The sequence below is a fragment of the Euleptes europaea genome, chromosome 7 (assembly GCF_029931775.1).
Source record: "Euleptes europaea isolate rEulEur1 chromosome 7, rEulEur1.hap1, whole genome shotgun sequence".
Taxonomy (NCBI): Eukaryota; Metazoa; Chordata; class Lepidosauria; order Squamata; family Sphaerodactylidae; genus Euleptes; species Euleptes europaea.
This window is the reverse complement of record NC_079318.1, coordinates 51,525,765-51,541,309: the sequence shown is the minus strand read 5'-3', so window position 1 is coordinate 51,541,309 and position 15,545 is coordinate 51,525,765. Positions and strand designations below refer to the sequence as shown.

At 44.6% G+C, this 15,545-nt stretch overlaps 1 protein-coding gene across 1 annotated transcript in view; it reads left to right on the top strand.

Annotated features, from left to right (window-relative positions):
- Positions 1-10,467, top strand: part of SMYD2 (SET and MYND domain containing 2) — a 51,059-nt gene extending 40,592 nt beyond the window's left edge. Inside the window, exons 10-12 of the mRNA XM_056853075.1 lie at positions 922-1,096; positions 6,096-6,204; positions 10,171-10,467. Coding sequence (XP_056709053.1) covers positions 922-1,096; positions 6,096-6,204; positions 10,171-10,251 — 365 coding nt within the window. The 3' untranslated portion in view covers positions 10,252-10,467. The remainder of the gene's footprint in view (positions 1-921; positions 1,097-6,095; positions 6,205-10,170) is intronic.
- The last annotated feature ends 5,078 nt before the right edge of the window (positions 10,468-15,545 follow it).

Genomic DNA, 15,545 nt, shown 5'->3' with positions numbered 1-15,545 from the left:
AGTGAGAGAAATCTGTTCCAGTCAGCCTTCAAGATATTTGTTATATTACATAGTTATTAATTTCCATAAAACTAGAATTTTAATTTCCATAAAACTAGAAAATAACTGGACTGTCAGTCAGTAAAGCCTCCAACCACATATTCTGGAATTGTCCCTTGGATTTCTGTGTGTGCGCTCTCCTTTTTCAGCAGGGTTTAAACCCCAAGTACATTGACCTCTCGTGGCTTAGGCCTCTGGTGGCTTACATATTTATAATGTGCCTTTCCACCATAAAAGCCTTAAAGGGGGCAAGTATAAATACAATAGGATAAAATAGAAAAGGAGTAAATATTGTGAGCCATTTTTGGCCCCATTTGGGAGAAAAGTGATATATAAATGAAGTAAAATAAATAAACCAGTAGTCTTTGCTAAAAAAAACTTTGGACTTCCTCCTAACAGCACTGGGAACAGAGGCATGACAGCAAAAAATCTTGATATTTTTAACTTCGAATATTTGCTGTCTGTCTGAGCTTGCTAGATTAAACTAAGGGTCTATCTTGTCCTGCATTCTGTTTTCAAGAATGCCTAGCTAGGTGCTTCTGGAAGGCCCCACAGCGGGTTGGAGCCAAGCCTTCTGGGAACTCACATTCACAGAAACCTTGCATTTAACCCTTAGTCACCAGCATTTGTTTTCAGAGGTATAACTGCATGTGAACATGGTGAAGCCTGTTAGGTATCGAGGCTAACATCATTGCCACACTCACTTAGTATACTAGGTGCTGGAGACAAAAAATGATGGTGGGTTGTATGTGTGTGTGGAAAATGTATTTTTTATGTATTTTGCTTATAAAGGTCGCCTTTTTAAGGAGCTGGTACAAAGTGCTTATCTTTAAGCTCTATGACCTGTGGTCATGACTAGATATTCCTTGACTCTTGGCTTACCCCCAAATGAACTGCTGGAGGTTTGTGAGCGTAGCCTGGAGAAGATGGGCTGTGTGTTTGAAGAGAGCAACGTGTACATGCTGCACATGATGTATCAGGCCATGGGAGTCTGTCTCTACATGCAAGACTGGGAAGGTGCTTTACGCTATGGGCAGAAGATTATCAAACCTTACAGGTAATGTACAATTACAGAGAAAGCTAGGGACAGTATAGTATGCAGAAGTACCCCTAATGCAGCTTTGGTTTTAATCAAATAATGAGATCTCATTAAGTAATGCTTCTGCCTATAGGCCAGCACTCTGCAGAAAAGAAATGACAATATCTAAAATAATGCAAACCTGTTTATCTCACAATAGCCTCTGATTAATTTACATGTTCAAAAACAGGGCTGTCATATGAGTAAGCCAATTTAGTGGATTAATTATATGGGTTGTAATTTATTGCATAGATTTGCATGTGAATGCAGCAATAGTTTTTGAAGAAAAGTATTTAATTGTAAGTGATTTATGTATGTGTTGCGGCAGCACCATTCTATAGGCATTTTCTTGTGTGTGAGAGGTGTGCCTTGTCTAAGGTGATCTCTGCTGTCTATAGTTTTTATACAGAGTGCCTTTTTATTTAAAGAAGCCTGTTAATAGATTAATTTTAACTTATTAATCAAGCAATACAGTCCGATCTGGAATCTGATCTGGGGGGGAAAAGAGAGAAAGAGTCTTCCATTTCTGGCAACATTGTGATTCCTATCTTTCATCTAGCATGGTGTAGAGGTTAAGAGCTGTGGTATGGAGCGGTGGACCGGGTTTGATTCGCCACTCCTCCACATGAGCGGCGGACACTAATCTGGTGAACCAGGTTGGTTTCCCCACTCCTACACATGAAGCCAGCTGTGTGACCTTGGGCTAGTCACAGCTCTCTTAGAGCTCTCTCAGCCCCACCTCACAGGGTGTCTGTTGCGGGGAGGGAAAGGGAAGGTGATTGTAAGCTGGTTTGATGCTCCCTTAATTGGTTGAGAAAGTCAGTGTATAAAAACCAACTCTTCTTCTTCATCCGAAAATAGTAGGTTGTGTGAAAAAAGTAAACAAAGCCCAGCAAAGCCTTGTTTGCGGGTCCAGGCCAATAAGGGTCCCAGGGCCCGTCTGCTCAACCCAACCATGACGACCAAACACCTCCTCCCCCCGGGGAAGGGGCTGCACTACTCACCCTTTCTGGAATAAAATATGACATAACACAAATATGGAATAAAACAGGCCACAACTTTTTAATATATACATCAATCAAAATATACATCATTAGGCATTGGCAAGCATGGAGGCAGAATCCTGACATCAGGTGACCCGATGCCAGCTGATGTATCCTGTGCCCAGCCCATGCTGGGTACAGCCTGAGATGGCAGATACTGGAACCACATTGACGGCAGCCACTGTGTGGAACACTGCCACTTGGGAGGAGGCAGGCTGTCCCGACTGCCACGGCGGCCAGCCAAACCACAGGCCTCCCCCCCCAAAACCCCTTATTGGGGTCCCCAGCCCCGGAAAAGGGGGCTCGCAGGCCGGCTTTTCCGCAAACAGGATTCTGGCCCCATGCCCAAAACCGCCAACCCCGACAGTTGTGACAGATAATCATGGCAACCAACCATAAACCCCCCACAAATGTAACAAGAACACTTCGAAAACAGCCCGTATGCATATGGAACCACAGCGAACAACAAAACACAACCTGCCCTCAACCCACTAAACCCTATGTACCACCGTGACTTGGCCAAAGCTAAGCTAAAGGGAAAGGGTGGGCGGGACAAGCGTGCAGGCAAACAGGGCCAGCCCGAGCAGGTCCTCCCTTTAAATACCTGCCCGGCGGACCAGACGGAACGCCCTGGTCAGTTAGCGCCGGCCGGGACGCAGGGACTGGGAGTGGGCTCCCATTGGCCCATTTGAAATGTAGGCGGGACAGGGGAAGGCGCGCGGAGACCGGGGGGGGTTCCTGTTACCTACTTCCTGCTTCCCCCGCCGCCACGAGGATCGGAGAGCGGAGCAGATACGCTCCCCACCACACCGCCACCAGCAGGTAGGAGCTACCCCCCCCCGCCACTCGCCGGGAGTCAGGAGGGAGCGTGGGACCCCCCCCCACTCCCCTCCCCGCCAAGGAGCCAGCCGGGCCCAGCCACCCGGCGCGGCCCCACAAACGACGGATCCCCCTCAGCAGGGATCCTCCGCTTCTGTTAGGGGGAGCCACAGTATTCTTTAGAGCATAACACAACCAGGGGGTTACCACTTTATGGTTTCTTTCCACAGTTGCCTTATTTGTAGCTCCCTAAAAGCCTGATTCTCTTGGCCAAGTGATGGTGGTGATGGTGTCCTTCTAGTTTTTCCAGTTTTCCATCCCTGGCAAGGGAGGGCCACTTTCTTGCCCCTCACTTTCACTTAAAGCCACAACAAGCCGGCTTACAACCAATGGGCTTAATGACTCCCCCCCTTCCCACCTGTGGCACTGTAGTGCCAGCGTTTTTATGTGGCTGGCCCCAGGTGAAAGAGGAAATAACCAAATATTAGAGCAAATGAGCATTTGCATAATTTCTGTAATTTTTCTGAGTTGGGCTCTCCTGATCACAGGAAATGTATGTTTTATGTGCCTTCAAATTGCGTTCAACTTATGAAGAAGAGTTGGTTTTTATATCTTGGTTTTCTCTACCAAAAGGAGTCTCAAAGAGGCTTACAAATTCCTCCCTCCCCCCCCCTGACAACAGGCACCTTGTGAGGTAGATGAGGCTGAGAGAGTTCTGAGAGAACTGTGACAAGCTTAAGGTCACCCAGCAGGCTGCATGTGAAGGAGTAGGGAATCAAACCTGGCTCTCCAGATTATGGCAACTCTATGAATTAATGACCTCCGAATTGTTCTGCCATTGATTGCCTTGCTCAAGTCTTGCAAACTGAAGGCCGTGGCTTCCTTTCTTGAGTCAATCCACATCACGTTGAGTCTGCTTTTCCTTCTGCCTTCAACTTTTCCTAGCATTATTGACTTTTAAGAGCATAAGAAAGGCCCTGCTGGATCAGACCAAGGCCCATCAAGTCCAGCAGTCTGTTCGCACAGTGGCCAACCAGGTGCCTCTAGGAAGCCACAAACAAGATGACTGCAGAAGCACCATCCTGCCTGTGTTCCACCACACCCAATATAATCTAGTGACTCTTGTCTTTTCACAATGTGACCAAAGTACGATAGCCTCAGTTTAGACATTTTAGCTTCTAGGGAGAGTTCCGGCTTGATATGATGTAGAATCCATTTGTTTGTCTTTTTGGTGGTGCATGGTATCTGTAAAATTCGCCTCTAACACCACTTTTCAAATGTGTTTTATATAGTCAACACCTGTCAGCTCCCTGATGTCTTTTACCTCCATACTTGTAGCCATAATGTGAAAATTCAGGGCATAATTGAATGGCAGAACACACGCTTGCTATTGTAGGGTCTGCGTTTCAATCTTTGGTATTTCCAGCTTTGGTGTGTTTGAGCTAGGAAGGACTTCTTTCTGCCTGTGATGGAGATGAGCTGCTGATAGTCACTGTACTGGACAGACCAGTAACTTGATTTGGCATAAGGCAGCTCCTTATATGCTCAGACCTGGATGGCCCAGGCTAGCCTGATCTCACCAGACCTCAGAAGCTAAGCAGGGTTGGTTGTGGTTAGTATTTGGATGGGAGACCACCAAGGAATAACAGGGACGCGATGCAGAGGAAGGCAATGGCAATCCACCTCTGTTAGTCTCTTGCCTTGAAAACCCTACTGGGTTGCCATAAGTTGGCTGTGACTTGACGGCACTTTACACACACAGCTCCTTATATGCCCTTCTCCAGTCTTCCCTTTGAGGAAGAGTATATTACTCCTTTTGCATCCTCTTTGTTTTGGGACATTTTAGCTTTTGAATTCATACAGCAAGGATGTTATCAAAGGTACAGTTTTGCAACCCCCCTTGGTAATACCTTCCCAGCACCATAAAGTCTTCACAGAAAAAGCACGTCTGTCAGCAGTTTAACTCAGAGATTGTGTAGCTACACTGTGTACACTATGCTTGAACATAGGCCAGTTGCAAGGCTTCTTGGCAAGCTACTGGCTTGGGGCATGATTTTCTCTCCAGCTGGGGAGTGCAAGCAAGCCTCTCCCTTTGATTCGGGTGCCAACATGAAGTCATAGATCAGCTGGCAGGGAGTGGTGATAGGCAAAGCACAGTGGCACATTCTTCCCCTAGGGCCCAAATCAGATTTATCACCCCAGCGACTCACCTAGATTTTATGGGCACAGAGCCCGTTGTTCTAAGCTGGTTTAGGCTGGCTGTGTGACTTGGGTAGCCTAGCCTGCTGCCACCACTTCAACTCAATCATTGACAGAATGTCAGATGAAATTGGTTGTGTGGGATTACTCTGCTGAAGGCCATGGCAAGTTGAATGAACATCAGTTGACAAAAGATGTCTTTGTAAAAATACTGGGGATGATCAGCTATCAATACATAGAGAGAAAGTGGAGGGGTCTCTTGGCCCTATGAGGAGCGGTTAAAACGCTCAGGGCTGTTTAGCTTGGAAAGAAGGTGGTTAAGGGGAGATATGATAGAGGTCAATAAAATTATGCATGGTATGGAGAGAGTGGACAGGAAGAAACTTTTCTCCCTCTTTCATAATACTAGAATGTGAGATTATCTTCTGAAGCTGGAGGCTGAAAGATTCAAAACAGATAAAAGGAAGTATTTCTTCACACAAAGCATAGTTAAATTGTGGAACTCCCTGCCCCAGGATGTGGTGATGGCTGCCAACTTGGAAGGCTTTAAGAGGGGAGTGGACATGTTCATGGAGGATAGGGCTATCCATGGCTGCTAGTCAGAATGGATACTAGTCATGATGCATTCCTATTCTCTCCAGGATCAGAGGAGCTTGCCTACTATATTAGGTGCTTTGGAACACAGGCAGGATAATGCTGCTGCAGTCGGCTTGTTTGTGGGCTTCCTATAGGCACCTGGTTGGGCCACTGTGTGGACTTGATGGACCTTGGTCTGATCCAGCATGGCCTTTCTTATGTTCTTATAGAGACCGGGGGTTTGGGTCTGGCCAGGCTTGTGTTTTTGAGCTGAGCTGTCCCAGGCAGAACTGTATCACTGAAATGTCAAGCTCTGTTACTTTTTCTTTTCTTTTTAACAGTAAACATTACCCTTTGTACTCCCTCAATGTGGCCTCCATGTGGTTGAAGCTGGGGAGGCTGTACATGGGCCTGGAAAACAGAGCAGCTGGTGTTAAAGCTTTGAAAAAGGTATTCTGTTTTTTGTAGAATAACTACACCAGTTATTGGGTGGTTAAGGTCACCTATGGGGATGTTTTGCTGGCTTTATTTGTTGCCTTCCTCCGTTCTTTAATTTTTGTTTGAGGCAGATGCTTGTGTCTCGTCGAAGGAGCAGAGTTTCAGGCTCTTTTCCCCATACCACAATGGTTATTGTAGAACACTGCATCTAGGCATGGTCCTCTTCTTGCCCCTGCCTGGGTTCTTTTCACCCATTCTGCGTCTCCTTCAATTAAGGTGGCAGCGAGCAGCCGTTTGGTTTAATTCATACATATGGTTTCCCCAACAGGATCCCTTACTGAAAAGTCACCCTCAGTTTCTGTGGTTTGTGTACAATCAAGAGCTGTTCAGAAACTGAATGTTCTTGGCTCTCATGGAAGCTGGCATATGGCACCGAGCAGATTGCATTTCAGTAGCTAACTTGAATATTAGTGCATATGGTAGTCAAAATATTTTTTTTTCTGTAGCTGGAAAACCCGGTGTGTTGGGGTGGGGGGATACGAGCAGTAGATTGGTAAGCTTTGGCAAATTTGGGATTTTTATTTCATACTGAAAGACAAGGAAAGAGAGGTAACTTACACATGATGCTTGCTTTGCATAGCTTCTAGATGCCAGTCGAGCTATATACATTAAAGGCAGGGCAGCCAAGCCATGACAGTGAGTCCTAACCAGTGCCTGAGACAAAGATTTTTTTAAAGGCTGCATTTCCTACACCATCATTCCAAATACAGCTGCTACATGGTTAGTGTTATCGTGGGTTTCGTAGGAAAAAAATAAATGTGTAATTTGCATTTGTTAGAACTCATCTCCCAGTTGGGATGACTTTCATAAACACATTTCCTGGCTGATCCTTTTGGAGTTGTTTGGGATTTTGTCACCCTTACTGATTTGGTGACATCTACAATCCTGACTACTACTCTGCTCTCTCCAAACCAGATGCATAAGTTAAAAAGCACTGACTCCTCAGGCAGCTCCACGTTCTGTTCTTTAATCAGTTATTGATTCTTAACCGGGTGTTTCTTGTCCTTCTATCTAGGGGCGTGCATTCAGATACCTGAGCAGAAAATATACCTGAAAAGTACCTTATCTGTATTTTTAGGGTATATTCAGGGTCTCCCAAATCTATCCGAGAATTTTTTTGGAATATTGAAAAATGGTCCCAAAAAATCCCGAAAATATTTGAAATTGATCAGGAAAACCAGGAACCAGAGTTTGTAGGCTCCTAGAGACTGTTGTTTCTTTTCCATTCCTTCCCTTTGTTTTTACTTCTTGGGGGAATTCTTCTAGGCAGGCTTCTGTCAGTTTCATTTTTTGGGGGGTCAGTTTCAAGAGGTGCCTTTTTTGCCTTTGCAAGTGTTGCTTTGTGTTCCCTTGGCGGTTTTTTACAGCTTAGCTCACTGCTCAAGTGCTTGGATTTGTTTTGCTTTGGTTTGATATTAGTTTTGTTGAGTTTGCATTGCCACAGTGGCATTGAGTTCTGCTGGGCATTCTGTACATTGCCATTTGTTCTGCTGCAAACCCCCTCCCCCATCCCTTGCTTGGATTTGTTCTGCTATGATCCTCTGGCTTGACATTAGTCCTGTCGAGCGTGCATTGCCACCATGGCCCTGGGTTCTGCTGGGCTTCTGTGCATTGCTGTTCTGGGCTTGCAAAAGTGCCCCCCCCCCCGTGTTTCTACTGCAGAGATTGTCTGGTTTGCTTTTGGTTCTGTTTGGCTTGGCACGTCGGCTTGTGGCTCTACTGGTATTACCGGGTTCTGCAATGGTTCTGTTGGGCTTGTTGTGTTGGTTCTGCCATGGAAGGCATGGTTTGACCAGTGATTGCAGCTTGCAGCCATGGAAGCAGCTTGGAGGTATTTTTTTCTTTTCTTCCTCCATAGAACTTAATGAAGGATGGCTGGGAGCACCCTGTACCAGAGCCCATAGAAGTGACCCCTTAGATCAATCTACTAAAAATTTGGGGGTTATTTAAAGGACCTTCAAAAACAGCCCCCCCCCCCCAGCCCCTCGGAAAGTTTTCTTATACAGAAAAATGGACCCGGATCCGAATACCATACCGGTATTGGAATTTGGGGATACTGATGTTTTCCGGGTCCACTCGGAAAAATACTGGGTATTTTTTTGTTTTGTTTTTTTGCACATCCCTATGGCTATCGCAAGAGTGCTCAGTTGACTCAGGAGGCCATGATGAAGGACTTTGAATACTTGGACATTCAAAAAGCCTTTGACAAAGAATTCTAAAAGGCTGTTGATATGAAAGATCCCGTTGCAAAAGTCATGCTGATTTGTTGCCTTTCCACCATATAGTCATAAGAGAATGCCAGTCTTACATGGGCAAGACCATACTGGCCTGTAGAAGATGGTTGATCTCACCCATTGTAAGGCTCTTCCTTACAGAAGCATCTATCCTGCTCCTTTCATGATAGCATCTCCTCCTAACTTATTTGTAGCTTCATCGGCTGAAAGGATCAGTGTGAGAATTTTTGTGGACCATTGTCTTTCATATTCACATCTACGAAGGTTACAGCCCATTCCTGAAAAATGGGCTGAAACCTCTTAGGAGCCAGCGTGACCCCGCCGCCAGCATAAGTGTGGGTAATTGCGTGATTACCCGCACTTACGCTGGTGGCAAAGCCAGGCCCGCCAGCGGCAGAGCGCCGCAGAACCGCACCTCCCCCCTCCGCTGGTGCGGCCTCTCCATGGCACTGGCCATGGCGTAGAGAGGCCATGCCAGCGCAGGGGGGCAGGCCAGGGGGAGGAGCCGCCAGCTAGGCGGCTTCCTATCCTGGTTTGGCCGGATACGCCGGTGCCGGGAGCAGGCTTTTGAGCAGGCTTAGCCTCAGTTTTCAATGGGGCTTTTAGCCTCAGTAAAACAAAACAAAAAAGCCGTGAAACGGCTTTTTTTTTGCTTTACGGCGTGCGTGAATTGGCACCGCTGCGCCTCTTCCATGCCAACTCCACACACTGTTGTTTCAGCAATGGGCTGTTAGTCTTATTACTAACCTTTTGCAGATCAGTCCTACAGATACAGAGTCCCATGGCACAGAGTGGTAAGCTGCAGTACTTCAGTCAAAAGTTCTGCTCACAACCTGAGTTTCGATCCTGACAGAAGTCAGTTTCAGCTAGCGGGCTCAAGGTTGACTCAGCCTTCCATCCTTCCGAGGTTGGTAAAATTAGTACCCAGCTTGCTGGGGATAAAGTGTAGATGGGAAAGGCAATGGCAAACCACCCCATAAACACAGCCTTCCTAGTAAACATTGGGATGTGACATCAGTAATGACCCGGTGTTTGCACAACGACCTTTCCCTTTTCCCTACTGATACAATTCAGAAATGAAATGTAAGTCCCAAGAGAACCATTAAAACTCTTGTTAAGAGAGGTCAAAGACCTTCATGCTGTTTGTTTTGTGACTCGCTGGGATGTGTAGTGACTAACCCTTCAACTTTTATCTGTGGCCTTTCCCATCATCTCTGGGTATTTCTGTAGGCCAACATTGGGTCAAGAAGCCCTCATTAGAGGGCGATGCAGATACAGTGGCAGATGGAAGGTTGTGTTCATTTAAGATATGGATGGCGCATTGCCTGCTCCCATCCACCATCCAAACTCCATCTTGTCCTGTGATGGCCTGAATACCGTCCGGCCCAAACTAGTCTTGGAACTGTTCCGTATTACAGCGATAATCAGTTAAGTTTGGATAGAAAGGCGCATACAATGTCCTTTACCTTTTTTGCTTTCAAAAGGGGCTTGACGATCTCTTAGGATCAAAGGTGCTGTGTATATAATAAGGTTTGATACTTACAATCAAATGGGCTGTTTTTCAATTGGGTACATTTAAGGGGACAAAAACCAGTCAGAGGTTTCTGACTCTTCAGGATCCCTGAAGAGAACATTTCACAAACCAAGGCTGTCTGAATCAATTGTATTTTTTTTCTTTTTTCAGGCAATTGCTATCATGGAGATAGCACATGGGAAAGATCATCCATACGTTACAGAGATCAAAAAGGAATTAGAGGCCCACTGAGTCTTTGAATCTATGCAATCCTTCAACCTTTCTTTAAAAGCCTTGCTATGGAAACATCAGGAGTGCTTTGAAAACTGACATGGGATGAAAGCTTTTCTGTAAAATAATTGGAATGACAAACACGCGGCGCACTTAGGCCTTGCCTCTTGCATTCTCCGAGATTTGTGAAGTAACTTGAGCCTTGACAAATTAATTTTTAATGCTTTTTAAAAAAAAGAAAAAAAATGCCACGGTTTCATACAGGTAATGCCTTTGATCACGTGTGGAGCTGACCAGTTCTTGTTCCCCACAGATTTTAATGTATTGTGTATCTTAGTCATGCAAAGCAGTTAATTAAATTGGGACGCCCTTGCTAGAGCCTGCTTGCTTGTTTGCCTCCTGAGTGCTATTGTGTAATTGCTTTTAGCTTCCAACAAAGCAGGACCTGTGCCCTATTAGGTTTTTTAAAATAACGTGTGTGTGTGAGCACTTGTAAACTCTCATGCCAACATGGGGTATGAACTTTGCTCTTGCTTACAGTATGCATCTCCAGTATCAAAACTCAGGCTGATTGTCCAAGTTATGCTAACAGTGTCTCTGCAAGGATGGTGAATATGCAGCTTCTTGACCCCTGTATGGAATAACTCTGCTTGTTTCTAGTGTGTTGATGAACCTTCAGGAATAAAAAGAAATGCAGGCTTGAGAGACTTTTGTCCTGTAAGGGAATGCTCACACGTTCGTCATCGTCTTGGGTAACAGCACTACAACTGGTCCCTGTTCTTCAGAGTTGACAGCCCACTCACTTTGAAAAAGAATGTGGACAGAATGGAGCGGGTGCAGAGGAGGGCAACGAGGATGTTCAGGGGCCTGGAGACCAAGCCCTATGAGGAAAGTCTGAGGGAGCTGGGAATGTTTCATCTGGAGAAGAGGAGGCTGAGGGGGGACATGATTGCTCTCTTTAAGTATTAAAAGGGCTGTCACTTAGAGGAGGGCAGGGAGCTGTTCCTGTTGGCAGCAGAGTGTAGGACTTGCAATAATGGGTTTAAATTGCAGGTGGAAAGGTACTGGCTGGATATTGGGGGGGGAATTTCCAGTAAGAGTTGTTCGTTAGTGGAATCAGCTATCTAGGGAGGTGGTGAGCTCACTGGCAGTCTTTAAGCAGAGTTTGGACAAGCACTTGTCAGGGATGCTCTAGGCTGATCCTGCGTTAAGCAGGGGGTTGGACTAGATGGCCTGTATGGCCCCTTCCAACTCCATGATTCTATAGATATTTCAGCTGCCCCCCCACCCCCCACCCCGCCAACTCTATGAACAGCCAGAGCTTGCAACAGGGTCAACCGGAAGGGAGCATAGGCCATCTTCACAATTCCTTACTGACAACAGAAGATGTTTCCCTGATATTGTAGCCATAGTAGAATTATCCCAATGGCTCATCCCTCCCAGCCCATGACACCCTGATTCAGGGACCTCTGTTCCACCCCAGTCCAGCCTGGTTCTTCCTCTTTGCTTGATGATGGAAAGGGGGTCTTTAGAGGACATGCTGGCTTCTAGGTAATCATGGTTCAAAATTTATGATACCATTTAGGTATTCACCAAATAGGTGCACAGAAAGGCTGCCAATCTTCCAACAGACAGTGGTCCACAAAGTTCTCTGGCTGCTCCATGACAGTTTTTCATAGGGTTTCTAACCTAATAAGCTCAGCTGCTAAATAGTGGCACTATTGCCCATTCTCAGGCCATTAAGGAGATCCCCTATTTTTGCATCATTATATCAAACAGTTTGAGGCCAGAACAGTTTCGGAACTCTTCTCTGTCAATCAGATGGCAGCTTTATTAATTCCAGACAAATTCAGTGGTTCTTAAGATGGATCCCTCCATTCTAAAGGTGAATTGTACACTCCAAAGGAGTCAGGAAGTCCTCTTACCTGCATTTTTTCCACACCTTAACTAGTTCAAGGACTGGGTCTGGCACAAACTGAATGTCAATCAAGAAGTTAGATCATAATCAAGTGCACAGCCTCCTTCCATTCCTTGGATTTTTGTTCATCTCATACAACAAAAGCAACATGAGAAAGCTTCCAAATCGCCTATTGCTAGATGGATCAAAGCTTGTATCTTACTGGTTTAAGAGGTCAACCTGGATCAGACTTCTCTGCAGTTCTGCCATCTGTATTTTCTAACCTTCCTCTAGTGTTTTGCCTTCTGTTTCCTATACCTCGGCGGGAAAACCCTCTCACTATGCTGCTTCTTGAATCTGTCTTACTTAGGAACTTGGTGAGATGTGAACTGGAGGTTTTGCCTCCAATAGAGCAGGGAAGCTTTGCAGTTAATTTACATTTGCCCTGCCATGGAACAAGCAGGAGGCATAACCCACAGTAAAGGCATCTCCTGATATACGAATGAGAAGAAACTTTCACAGTAAGTTGAAAGTTCCTTCTGTGTACGCATCTCTCGCTGTATGGTGAACCGCATGTGCAAAAAGGTTGTAGCTCTTCCCTGAATCCCCCTACATTTGCCTCATTGTCAGGTCAAGGATTATACATCTGTCCTATTGCTTAATTAAAATTCCTTAATATAGACAGCATAACTTGTGGCACACCAAGCTGACCTCAACCCACCAGCCACGTGTTGTGATGATCCTAGTATTCCATAGTCACCCTTTTTGCTGTCTAAAAAGGGATGGTGAAATTCCAACTTATCTCATTATGGTTGGTATGCCACACCGGGTTAGACTGATAAAACAAGCATTATAAGTATGCAGGTTGCAACACTGATAAAAAGTGTCTGTGTTCATTGTAATCAAACTGGTAAATTGACAACTGGAATTTGAGAAACAAAATTTATTGCATAAGATTAATACAAAGGCTTGGCATAGTCTTTTATAAAAACAAAGCTTTGAGTCAGATTTCTCACATTGGAAAAGCCATCTATTTACATAAGGCAGTGAAAATGTTAAAAAAATGCAAATGATTAATGCTGAAGAACTTACAAAAACAGAAGACCAGAGAACAGTGCAAAAATACTGTCAGTCAGTTGGTTCTATACAAAACATAAAACCAACAAGCATAAGCTTATGTACTGATACGAATATACATTAGTGTACAAAATAGCATGCATAGTTTTTTTTAAAGGCATTCAATAGTACAAAATGGAGCATATGGCAGTCATAGTGAATTAATGGAAATAAACAGTTAACCTCAGTTGTTTACAAAATTTATACATACAAGAGAACTTAAGTCTGTCCAAATAATGGCTCTGGACTTGAGTCAACAGCAAATACCAGATGAAGTATAACAATATTGCAGCAAAATAGAATTAAGTCCAGTGATGTAAAAATCAATTAAGCATGTTAGTTTCTGTAACACAAGTCATACAAGATGATACAGATGCAATTTAGAAACATCTGCATATGTAAGTTTTTCTGCAAAATATCCACAAAAAGATATTTTTGTTTAGAAATGGAGAGAATGTTCCCATCAGTGGTGATTTCAACAAAATTAAGCTGTGTTACCTTGAATACTCTGTTGTTGCTAATGCTGGTTAAAAATGGAATAGTAGCACAAAAATGGAGCTTGATGAGAACAACAGGGATTAAATTAATTTCTGCCCACTTTATCTGGACACTAAATAAACAACTCAACTCTGAGTCTAGCAAGAGAGTCGAGGCAATTAAGAAAATCAATGTCTCACCAGGTCACAATCCACTCTGAATACTCCGCTACAAATTTATATCCAGGGTTTGTTTGTGAATGCAACTACCATGAGACATGCTGAAAATGCAACAGTGGGTAAGTCGTCCAAACTTGTTTTGCAGAATCCATTCTGAAGTCCTGTTATGCAATTTCCATCTCTTTTCATTTCTGTTGTATTTACACACATTTAAACTGGTCCAGGAATCACTGATGCTCAGCAAATTGGGGTATGGCATGATGATGCATGAAAGCACTTAAACTTTTATCTCAAGCGGACATGCTGACCTAAACATTAATTTGCTAGAAGAGCTGGCCTTATTATAAACATTACTTAGTTGCTTTGTATACAAATATGTGGTTATATTGAACCTCAAGTTACACAAGACTTGGGAATACAGGGCATTCAAGTATTCCATTCTCTGGGTCTGTGGAGTGCCAAAAATCCTGGAGTGGATAACATGGATTGTGTTAGTTTGTTCACCTAACTCCAAGTCCATTACTGATTTCAAGTAGTGGTTCAGGATCTCCACAGTTCCCCTGGGAACTAATAGAAAAGCCAGAAAAAGCTGAATACCTTTGGTGATGTCACTTATCTGCATGAGAGCCAGCGTGGTGTAGTGGTTAAGAGCAGTGGACTCTAATCTGGAGAACTGGGTTTGATTCCCCACTCCTCCATGTGAGCAGATGCTAATCTGGTGAAGCGGGTTGGTTTCCCCACTCCTACACATGAAGCCAGCTGTGTGACCTTGGGCTAGTCACAGCTCTCTTAGAGCTCTCTCAGCCCCACCTACCTCACAGGGTATCTGTTGTGGGGAGGGGAAGGTGATTGTAAGCCAGTATGGTTCTTCCTTAAGTGGTTGAGAAAGTCAGCATATAAAAACCAACTCTTCTTCATATAGATGTTTAACATCCTGGGAGAGAAGATGGTTCCTTGCAACACACAGACGAAAGTCCATAGGGTGGAGCAGCAGTATTTCAGCTTCTCTTTGGGCAACATATTCTCCAGGAACAATTGGAACCACCATAAATACCCACCCCAGTCCCATCATGGCCAGATCATTTCAGCCAGGTTCTAGTCTAATCGCTACGCCACGCCAGCTCAGGTAGATTACATCCTGTGTATTAACCATATATTTGTGTTAATAAAGTGATAACATCCAAACAGAAAGTTTCATTCTAAGATTATGGCAAATGAATGTGAAAGTCCATTCTTGAGTCTTCCTGATCTGACTTTTCTGTGTGATTGATGAAGTTGGTTCAGGAAATTCCATTTCCTGTATAAACTTTGGCATGGCAAAAGACCTCATTCAACATGAAATCTTAAATGTAGCCTTTTAGAAGAAGAAGAAGAGTTGGCTTTTATATGCTGACTTTTTCTACCACTTAAGGCAGAATCAAACCGGCTTACAGTCACCTTCCCCTCCCCACAACAGACACCTTATGAGGTAGGTGAGGCTGAGAGAGCATGACTTGCCCAAGGTCACCCAGCTGGCTTCGTGTGTAGGAGTGGGGAAACCAATCCAGTTCACCAGGTTAGCCTCCGCCGCTCATGTGGAGGAGTGGGGAATCAAACCCAGTTCTCTAGATCAGACTACACTACTCCAAACCACTGCTCTTAACCAC